General features: G+C 30.3%; 1 protein-coding gene across 2 annotated transcripts; it reads left to right on the top strand.

Annotated features, from left to right (window-relative positions):
* Window positions 1-4,537: 4,537 nt before the first annotated feature.
* LOC25483227 (amino acid transporter AVT1C) lies at window positions 4,538-10,294 on the top strand. 2 transcript variants are annotated; one of them, XM_013611884.3, is made up of 13 exons: window positions 4,538-4,606; window positions 4,939-5,138; window positions 5,898-6,205; window positions 7,172-7,386; window positions 7,495-7,518; window positions 7,609-7,789; window positions 7,919-8,141; window positions 8,320-8,455; window positions 8,565-8,584; window positions 8,835-8,980; window positions 9,156-9,199; window positions 9,299-9,361; window positions 9,751-10,294. In XM_013611884.3, the coding sequence occupies exons 2-13, from the start codon at window positions 4,963-4,965 to the stop codon at window positions 9,847-9,849; spliced, it is 1,635 nt and encodes a 544-aa protein (XP_013467338.2). In that variant the 5' UTR covers window positions 4,538-4,606; window positions 4,939-4,962; the 3' UTR covers window positions 9,850-10,294. The 2 variants fall into 2 exon arrangements, with proteins under 2 accessions (XP_013467338.2, XP_024631568.1); XM_024775800.2 differs by lacking the exon at window positions 4,538-4,606 and adding an exon at window positions 4,666-4,822.
* The last annotated feature ends 795 nt before the right edge of the window (window positions 10,295-11,089 follow it).

The following is an 11,089-nucleotide window of genomic DNA, read 5'->3' as shown; positions in this document are numbered from 1 at the left end:
TTACCGGGGTTGTTTTAGAACAAAAAAAGATACAAAGACGAAAACCAAAAACAATCCAAATTACAGGGACGATTTACATATTTAAGCCTAAAATAATTAATCCCAAATTATTTAATTAAATTAGATTTAATTAATTAAATTTTGATAGACATAAGAACTTGGGCTAATACTATACAAGGCCCATTATTGTAAAAAAAAACTATACAAGGCCCATTAGGGCAAAGTGAGGAAGGATGATGAGTACATAAAGTAGAAATGAATGTGCCATTTATTTTCTCCTAAGACACTCATTTGTTGGTTGTGCTCTTCCAAGTTGTTCTAAAGGTGAGGGCATGATCATTCTTTATGTACAGCAATAGTTGTAGAATTGTGTATGATGGTTAAGAAAAAGTTTATTCCCTGTGCCAAAAACTATTATTATGATTGTTGAAGGAATGATTGGTGATGAATTGAATATAGAATTTGTATTTATGATACTAATATGTGTTTGATTATGCTATTTGTATTAATCAATCCAATGTTAAGTTTATTTGATTAAATAAATAAGCCAATCAATTAACTAGAAGCGTTAATCGATTAAGTTATCAGTAGATCATTGATAATTGATGTTTTGATGTTTATTATATTTTTTTAAGATTTAATGCTTGTTAATATATGTTATAATTGATAAATGATGATCGATGATTAGTATAACTTGATTTCTGTTAAGACAATTGATGAATGAAAATTGATTAAGTTAAGTTTTTTTTTTTTAAAGGTAACTGGCGTGGACTCCAAGATTTGGCTGGTGATCATTTCTTCAGTTTTAAGAGGTAAACACGAAAAACTATTATGTAATTCTTGTAGTTTTATAGTGATTTTGTCAAGGTTATTTTTTGCTTTCTAGATTGATTTTAAGAGAAATTTTTAAAATAAAAAATCTGGATCCCGCAACAAAATCATTATAGGGAAGCATGAATTGTAATTTTTACCAAGTTGTGCAGTGATCCATGGTGTATTTTAGAGTTTATCTCTTATGCAAATTTTTGCTTCAACGCTTAAAACACTTTTTACTATCACCATATTCGAAGAAAAAAAAATGAGCATGAAAAAAATATTATTAAAGTGATATAATTGTCATTTTAAAATTGTTCTTGAGATAAGAACTTTGTCCCTTAAAATTATAAAGTAAAGTTTTATATTTTTTGTCATGTGATTTTTTATTATATTTTCATGATAGAACTTGGTAAAAAAATATAAGAGATTATATGCATTTTGACCAATATCTATCTCGTTGACCAATATCTATCTCTTAAAGTTATCCGCATTGACTATTGATACCATAAAAAAATTAAGAATTAATGTCGTTCATTTGACTATATGCATTTTTTTTAACAATTATACCAACGTAATTTTTTATGTAATTTTTTCTAAATTATTTGAATTAATTACTTATAAGAGATATATATTGGTCAACGAGAATATAATTCATATATAGTAAAAAATATATAATTTAAATTATCGAATTTATTTTTAGAGAAACACACACACCTAAATGAATGTAATCAATTTTTCTAATTACATCTTGTTTAATCCTGGTTGCATCCTAAAATGATAAAATTACCCTTCCATAAAATTTTATTTTCAAAAAGCATCTTCCTTTTTTCTTGATTACACCCTAAAATTCCTCTTCAGTTTAAGTAGGTCATGTAAACTTAGTTTCAATAGGTCATGTAAACCGAGTTTAAATGTACATACTTAAACTCAGTTTAAGTAGGTCATGTAAACCGAGTTTAAGTGTACATTTAAAAGTTCAACCTTGTTCAAGGATTCTACGTAATCTCAGTTTAAGTATATACATGTAAACTTAGTTTCAATAAGTCATGTAAACTAAGTTTAAGTGTACATACTTAAACTCAGTTTAAGTGTACATCTAAAAGTTCAACTTTGTTCAATGATTATACGTAATATCAGTTTAAGTAGGTCATGTAAACTGAGTTTAAGTGTACATACTTAAACTCAGTTTAAGTAGGTTATGTAAACTAAGTTTAAGTAGATTATGTAAACTAAGTTTACATGAACCTACTTAAACTGAATTTAAATTAACCTCAACAATGTAAAATTGAAACAGTCGTACAGTGCAGTTGAACAAGAAGAAGAAAATTGAAACCAGCGTTATTGAAAAAGAAGAAAAAATTCACTAATTTATATGCAATCGAGTATGAATGAAAGATGTTTTGATTCACTATTTAATCTTCCATAGAGATTAATTGAACATCATGATTGTTTGATCGTTGGTGGGTGAAAGAGAGTGGAATTTTAGAGTGACAACGAATGAAATCAAGATTTTAAAATTTTTTATATAAAAGGGCAATTTTGGTATTATCAAAAACTGGATTTAACCATAAATATATAGGGTGTGAATAGAAAAACTCTTAGTTATTTGTTATCAAACAAATAAATTTATAAATTAAATAGTATATTTAATTATTTTTTGATAAAGAAATGAATTCAACTCTTTTCAAAAGAAACTAATTCGTTTCAATGAAATAATTTTATACAGTATAAAATTGTTAATTATGAACTGACTTTTTGACCTAAAAGTGTAAAGTAATTTATACTATTATAGTATCATTTAATTTCGGTCAAATTTAATTTAATTAAATAATTGGATGCATCTTCTTAAAAAAAATATTAATTAAATTATTTTAAATATGTATTTATTTATTAATTTTTGTTTAAGTAGTATAGTGGTTAGAAATTTCACATTTTGTCCCCATGAGCTTAGCTTAATTGGCTGAGACATTGCATAATTTATGCAGAGGCCGGGTTCCAACCGCGGACACCCCACTTCTCACATTTAAATATGTGAGCTCTAGCTAGTAGGCTACTAGACCAAAAAAAAAAATTACAATTTAAGGTGAATATGTAGAGCGTCCGGAGTTCAAAAAATTATTTCAAATATATTAAATATGACATAATAATATGTATTTACTTATTTAAATATTTATAATTTATAGTATTAAGTAAGATTAATTTTTTTTTATGATATTAAGTAACATTAATATAATAAGGTGTATATTAATCACACAATTACGGATCAGTTCAAATGATAAAAGATTTAAACCCCTTAAACAAGTGATCATGAGTTCAATCTCTTACTTTTGTGTATCGAGAAAATCTATTTGGGAGAGAGAATGCATCTTGTGTAGCCTATAGATTCTTTGCCAGAGATAACTCATAGTTAAACAACTGTAAAAAAAATTCATACAATAACATTTTAACAAAAAGAACCATACAAATAAGAATGTTAATTAATATTCACATAAAGCAACCCACTTGGGTTGACTTGATAGTGTTGGCCTGAAACCTTGTAGTGTGTTCATTTCAAAGCATCTGATTCGATTCTCCCTGGTACCAATTTTAGTGAGCTAGTTTAGCTTCTTTAAAAAAAATCATAGTATAAATTACTCAATTTTAGCAAAATTCTTTTTCAAAGTCAAGGATATGAGAACTTTAAACTTTTAACGTAATTATTTGCAAAATGTATACTTATTTTTTGAAAAAAGAAAGTCAATCTCGATAGAAAGAAGAAAAACAGTATTTACTATTTATCTACGAGAGATAAACACAAATGTTAGATTAATATAAATCATTTTAATAAGTGAATTTCACTAATCTTTTAGTTGTGTTTATCTTTCTCATCAATGGTCGATAAATATAATGTAATAAATCGACCAAACCCAAATCTTTCTAGGTAGGTTGCGAACAAACTTTGTCAACTTTTTTTTTTTTTTTTTTTTTTTTTGTGTCTTGTTAACTTCTCTTTTTAACAAACTCCAACATGAAACTAGAATATATACCCCTATTCATTAGCATAGTCTAGCTTTTTGGTGATATTATCTTCCACCAATTTGCTAACTAACTTATGAGTAATCCTCTTTGAGCCGATCATAGTAGTCCATTAGAGAGCATGTAAAATACCCATGCCATCTCCTTCTAATACTAAGTAGCTTAGAAGCTCATAAATTGTATTAGCTATGGTTGTAAACACAAGCATTAATTAGTACCTCAAACATTTTGAGAAGCAAATTACTTGAATCAATGTTACATTTCAGCTCTCCAAGAGAAAGCTTTTACCAAGAGGTGCAACATTAAACCTCGTGACCAAAGAAGAACTTATCCATAATCCATTATGAATAGGAAACAAAATTATCATGACTACAAATTAGATGTGTCAGTGCATGTGTGATGATGAGTATAAAATCGTCCAATGTCATTATTAATTATTAATCATTAACAAAAATAAAACCTTATCAAACAACATAATCTTCAATTCATGGCAAGAAAATCAACAAACCATGCTTGTTTTTGTCTCATATGAGACCGTTATAAATCCATGCACATGACTTTCCACGTGCCAACAACCTAATAATAGGTAATGTTCGTTTAACAATATAACTCCAATCGTTGTCATGTTCCGCCAGATTTGGTCATTATTATAATCATTTAATATATATATACATTAAATTTTAAACAAAGTACACTACACCAAGTTTATTGTGTGAATGTTCACTTTCACAAACGCTGTGAATGTAACAGAGCGACAGAGAAAGATTTAACAAAGGTCTTTTTCTTTATCTCTGTGTTTATTTTCTTTCACTTTCAATCGCACTTTTTAAGGAAAAAGACAAAAAGAGAGTGAAACCAAAGAAGTAATTTAAATAGCGGAGAAACTCATTGATTATGATTGATCTCAACACCCTTTTGAGTCGCATTTTCATAAGCCAAAGTTTTTAATTTTAATTCTTTTCGATTTGTGTCTTGTCTTACCAACATTAAGGTTCATAAATTCTGTTTTTTTTTTTTTTTTTTTTTTTTTTTTTGTGATTTGTGATTCAGGGTAATTTTCTATAAGGTGAATTAGATCATTATTAAAATCATTGGATATTTTTGCAGGGTGTGATTTGTTAAGAGAAAAAGATGAAGAATTCTCTTTCAGATCAAGGTTTTTACATTGAAAGTGATGAAGATGAAGAGAAGGTGTTGGGAAAAGGAGAGAATGATGGAAATGAATCAGATTTTTCCAATGACTCTGATGAGAATGAAGGAGAGAGGAGACCCAGTTCTTACAGCATGGCATGGCCTCAAAGTTACAGGTAAGTTCCTTTGTTTATTGTGAATTATTTGCTTCTTGCATGAAACATGATAGGATGATGATTTTCAATGAATAGAATAGTGAGGTGGCAAAATAGTGAATTTTTATTGGATTTCAGTGCGAAACTGTTTTACACTCACAATTACAAATGAAATTGATTTGATTAAAATTGAGTTGAAGTAAGATGATTGATATTTTGTAATCTAGTGCAAACTCTAATTCCTTTTATCATTTAGAGTGTATGTTTGAATTTACGGTACAAAATTTCATTAATACTGTGATTTTGTTGAAGCTCAAAATGTAGTTTTTATCAGAATCATAGTAGAAAACGGTGTTTAATCAAACTATGTACCAATCCAAATACATACAAAATAAAATAAAGGTTTCGAGGTAAAATCAAGTATACCTCGCCAACCAACGATGTTTGACAAATACAAAATCAATTTTGATAGTTTCTTTTGTAAAACCAAGCACACGATCAATGTTTTTTCTTAAGGTTTTAAACTGTCGATGCACTTTCTGAAAAATCATGCCTTAATAATCTTAGTATATGATCAATTTAACATGGAACTGTTGTGATTAGCTTCAGTTTATAGTGAAAACAGGATCTATTTTATTGTCATATTACCAAAAGTTTAAGAAAATTTATCACTCTTGCTTTTATAGTTTTTGTTTTATCATTTGATTGCAAAAGTTTACCACCTTAAGTTAAATGCGTCAAACCTGAAATCTAGTTCTGATGATGTGATTAAAATTTCAGGCAATCCATTGATCTGTATGGTAGCGTGCCATCGCCGAATATAGGATTTCTTGGAACGACGTCATTGGCAAGATTAGGCAGTTCTTTTCTTGGTTCAACTTTGACAAGGAGGCCAACTGCTGAAACTTTACAGCCAGAGAGAAAGCCTCTGCTACCACCGTCGGTCGACGAGCAGCATCGCCGTAGCTCTCAGATATTGCTTCCTCCCCTACCATCTAGGAAGTCTTCAATTAGGAAGGATATTTCCAAGATATCTCATGAAGTTCATTTTCCTGGTCAATGCACTTTTGGACAAGCTGTGCTTAATGGTAAGTACTTAAGTAGTGGAACCTTATGTGATATTTAGTTTCATAAAAAAAATTTCAACCCCTCTTTATCTTGGTGAATAGTTAAAAAATTTGTCATTGAAAGAAGAGGTAATTATTGGTAAATTTATATTACATATTTAATAAAAATGAAGCACACTAATTGTTAGATTATATATGAATTGCCTAGTGAAATTGAAATATTTATAGATTGTTATAATTGAAATATTACCTGAATCTTATAGGATTTAAGGCATTTTTCTTATCATACTTATCTGAGTTATCATAGCAATTTACCATCTTCACAATAACCAATCAAATATATATGCTACATTAAATAAACTGTTTTGTGTTGAATTGAACTCCCATTTCCATAAGGACTTCAGTTTGATTATGAGTCAGTGCATATGTGAATGTTGCAAATGGTGGATTTTTCTCAATTTTTCACTGTAAAATTGAACATTTCTCATGCTTTAGTCTTTAACTCCTAAAAGTTTCATCTGTTATGTGAAGGTAAAATGTTGGTTTTTATATTTGTAACACATCACTCCGCATAATAGCCCTTGAAAGGCTACGTACAAAAAATAACACTCTTTTTCAGCACACTTTCTTATCGGTTGAAATCCAAATGAGCCTGATAAAAGAGGAACGAATTGACCCTATTATCAATAGAGAAAAATAAATGAAAATAGATTTCTCATTGATGAATTGAGCTAGTACAAGTTTTATATATACACAAAAGTGTCTCTATGTTAGCTTATTATGTGTAACAAACACAAGCTTATTAACTCTTAACTAACTCATGATTACTTGTTGCACATGTCATCATTCTCTAACTAACTGCGTAACTATCTAATGATTACTTGCTACACAAGTAATCCTTCCTTAACTGATATGATGTAATAGACCCATCATAATGTACAAAACAATGTAGGATTAATGTTTTTATTCATGTTTTGGTTTTTGCAGGCATAAATGCTCTTTGTGGGGTTGGAATCCTTTCAGTCCCTTATGCTCTCAAAGAAGGTGGTTGGGCTGCACTTTCAATCTTACTGATATTTTCAGTATTTTCCTTTTACACTGGCTTGCTGTTGCGTTATTGCTTGGACAGTCAACCTGGACTTGAAACTTATCCCGACATTGGCCAAGCTGCTTTTGGTACTTATGGACGTGTTGTCATTTCGGTAAGTCCTTTTTACATATTCTTATTTTCCATCAAAGTTAATTTAAAACCATTATTTCTTATGTCTTACCTTCCGTTTTATTTTTCATTTTTCTTTTGTATGATACAGGTGATATTATACATGGAATTATATGTGAGTGTTACTTCCCATAGTTTATAGATTCTGAATTGAAAATGTAGTAACTAATGGATTTAAATATGAATTAATTTATCTATTATGCAGGCTTGTTGCATTGAATACATAATTCTCGAAAGTGACAATCTATCTTCATTATTTCCAAATGCACACTTAAGTTTCGGTGGATTTGAATTGAATGCACACATTCTGTTTGCAATCTTGAGCACATTGGCTATTCTTCCAACCGTTTGGCTCCGGGACCTTCGCATTCTAAGTTACATATCAGGTAAAAATGCTTAATTTTTGGAAACTATATGTTAGTTCATCTAATATAATGTGCTTAAGATAATTGATATCGAGTGTCAAATTCTTATGCTTACATACATCATTGAACCGTTTTCTTCTGTTGTACCAGCTTGCGGAGTGATTGCAACGGTTGTAGTGGTTCTGTGCTTGTTGTGGGTCGGAGTGGTAGATGATGTTCCCATGCATACAGAAGGAACAATAACACTGAGGCTTTCAACATTCCCTGTTGCTGTTGGTCTCTATGGTTACTGCTTCGCAGGACATGCTGTATTCCCAAATCTGTATACAGCTATGGCAAATCGAAATCAATTCCCTAAAGTACTCTTGACTTGGTAAGCATAACCACTTATTCAAATACTATATATATATCCACTTTGATCTTGAAATTGTAGGACCATATATTTTATATCAACTAAACCCTATGAAACACAAACACTCCTCAGATTAGGGGTGTCCCAGTATCGGACACTGTCTTTTGAATCTAATACGTGCAAATATTTTTTCATGTAGTTTTGCTATTTGTACAACTATGTATTTCACCGTAGCTGTTGTGGGATACACAATGTTTGGAGAAAATACGCTGTCTCAGTATACTCTTAACATGCCTCGAGGATTAGTAGCCTCCAAGATTGCTGTGTGGACTACGGTATTCTACTATGCTCGTTCTACATTATACTCAACATGTTATCATATTAAACCTAGCTACTTGGTTAGAGAAATTTCTAACTTTATTTATCATGTATTTTGTTTTGCAGGTGGTTAATCCATTTACCAAATATCCTTTATAAGGGCTATATAAATCATGTTTCCAATTACTGTCTCATACATCTCAATCTCTTGGCTCTAATTATATTATTGACTATATTTATTGATTTTGTTAATATAATGTATAATATTTAGTTAATAGTTCAAATTGGTCTTTGTGAAAAAATAGACAAATTGGTCTTAAGATTATTTTGAATGTTTCCTCTAATTTATGTACCCTCTACGATGAAAAATGGAAGTTGTTTCTTAATTAGAACCACATATGCTTTGAGTCTAACTCCAGTAGCATTGTCACTAGAGGAATTGATACCACCAAATAATCCAAACTTTCAGTTCTATTCCATCGGCATCAGAACAGCACTAGTGGTTTCTACACTGCTTGTTGGTCTTTCAGTTCCCTTTTTCGGTTAGTCTTTCGTTCTTCAAGTTAACCGTCTCTTAAATATTTTGTCTACTGATTCTGAAACTTCGTATTTAAATAAAACAGATAACTGAAATATGATAAGGTTTAAGATTCAATTTTAATTTTAATACTTTAGTAAATGATTTTATTGTTGCACTGTTGGATTATGTTTTTGCAGGTTTGGTAATGTCATTAATTGGATCCTTGCTCACAATGTTTGTTGTAAGTTTCCTTCATTAACTGTTTGATTCAGTTTCTTTCATTAACTAATCATATATATCATTTAGTTGATTAAATTAAATTCAACCTTGTTGGATGCAGTCCCTTATTCTACCATCTGCTTGTTTCCTAAGCATTAAGGGAGGCAGAATCAAGCGCTCTCAGGTATAATGATTGTCTCAAATTATCCAAGTCGTAAATTTACTTTTTATGTTATTTCATATAACGGATTTTGACAATCCAAACGACTTGAATCTGAAAAAATCTTGTAACATTACAATATAGATTTAGTCTGTTGATACATGGTAATCGGGTTTAAGTAAACAAAGGCTTTATGAATCGTATCATACTGTGCTGATATCGATACAAAAAGTACTTTTATTTTATTTTATCGAAGTAGAATGTACTTCTGTTATGTAGAAATGCTAGACCATCGTATATTTTTGTTACAAGACAAAATATTTTGAACCATTTCTTGTTCTATAGTTATTATGATAAATGATAATATAACCTCCGATCTGACTATCGTTTTTTTCCTTTTCATATTTCTACAGGTACTACTATGTGTTACAGTGGTTATAGTAGGTCTTGTATCATGCGGTTTTGGATCATACTCAGCCATCTCGGAGATGATTGCGGAAATGTTTGCATGAAGTTTTGCAGCTTAAATCTTGGATTATGACATTTCTCTGCTATTTTGTTAGCCAAATTCCAGTTCATATAACTGCTTTAGATAATTTTATTTCCCACCCCGAAGTTTGATCTCAACTTTTCACTCTCTGTGGTTTCTCCATTTTGTTACTTTTACTTGTGGTTATCGCGGTTTTATTACCATATCACAAAACAAAGTGTTGCTCGGTTTTGAAGTTTGGTGAAGTTAATCATATACTGTGGCAGAGAACCAAATCTGAGATTGTATGCTGAGATCAAATGCTTTATTAAGGGGAAATTTTGATGCATAGAATTGTGGATGAGGAATTGATAAATGCATTTATTGCATTTGAATGAGATTTTTGTTTTAAGAACACAATTTAAACACTGTTGTCCTCTTGAAATGGTATACAGTCTTGCCTTGGCTAGCAAGACATTGCTACGACACTTGCAAGGTGCATATTATACTATTTCCTTGATTTGTTTCCTATTTTCTTGTTCATTTTTTTTTCACATATTAGAAAATTTATAACGCGTGTGAACGTACATATAACCTACCAATTGCAGATTTTTTTCACCAGAATCCAAGTCGCAACGCGTGTGAACGTAGAATCTAAGTCACAACGCGTGTGAACGTAAGGCCTAACCATCTGTACCATCAAAATTTGTTTCATGTCCATTAGTTAGAATCCATCAAATGAGTAGTGGTTATAGGCTAATATAGCCTATGAAACTAGTTATTGCACATTTAAAAAAATAGCGTTAAAACTTTTAGGGAGAGTTTGTCGTCCATTTAGGTCTCATAAAGTTTGATAAATTAATCTCCGCAGTTGCGCGTACGGAGGATACCCTGTTTAAAAAAAGAAAAGAAAAAGGAGGGTTTGTTTAAAAACAGGAGTCTTTTAGGCATTAAATATCTTTGGATGTGGCTGAGTGCTACAATGCAAATTCTAGTTATCCGTTATTCTTTGTTGTTCATTAACTCCATTTGTCTTATATGTTGAATTTGAACATGTAAAACTAGAGATTTCAATTGCTCGTGCTAAAAGTTTATTTTGTCCACCTCGCAAAATATCACATGACTTCTTTAATGGAGGAATTTTCTATTTTAAATCACTTTTTTTTTTTAACCAAATGGGGCAAAGAGGGATCTCATTCGGGAAAAAATATTTTGAGTACCTAACGAGACATAGGTCTCACTTAAGCATTTTAATATCAAGTGGATCAACATTTTTTTTTATA

This window comes from Medicago truncatula, chromosome 1, assembly GCF_003473485.1.
Source record: "Medicago truncatula cultivar Jemalong A17 chromosome 1, MtrunA17r5.0-ANR, whole genome shotgun sequence".
NCBI lineage: Eukaryota > Viridiplantae > Streptophyta > Magnoliopsida > Fabales > Fabaceae > Medicago > Medicago truncatula.
Note: the sequence above shows the minus strand (reverse complement) of the source record. Positions and strands in the feature narration are given on the sequence as shown.

Bases quoted from the DNA above. Each gene is read 5' to 3' on its own strand.
- LOC25483227 (XM_013611884.3), top strand. From the start codon at position 4,963: ATGAAGAATTCTCTTTCAGATCAAGGTTTTTACATTGAAAGTGATGAA. The intron at 7,519-7,608 runs GTGAGTGTTACT...TCTATTATGCAG, and splicing joins TATTATACATGGAATTATAT to GCTTGTTGCATTGAATACAT. The intron at 9,362-9,750 runs GTATAATGATTG...ATATTTCTACAG, and splicing joins GCAGAATCAAGCGCTCTCAG to GTACTACTATGTGTTACAGT.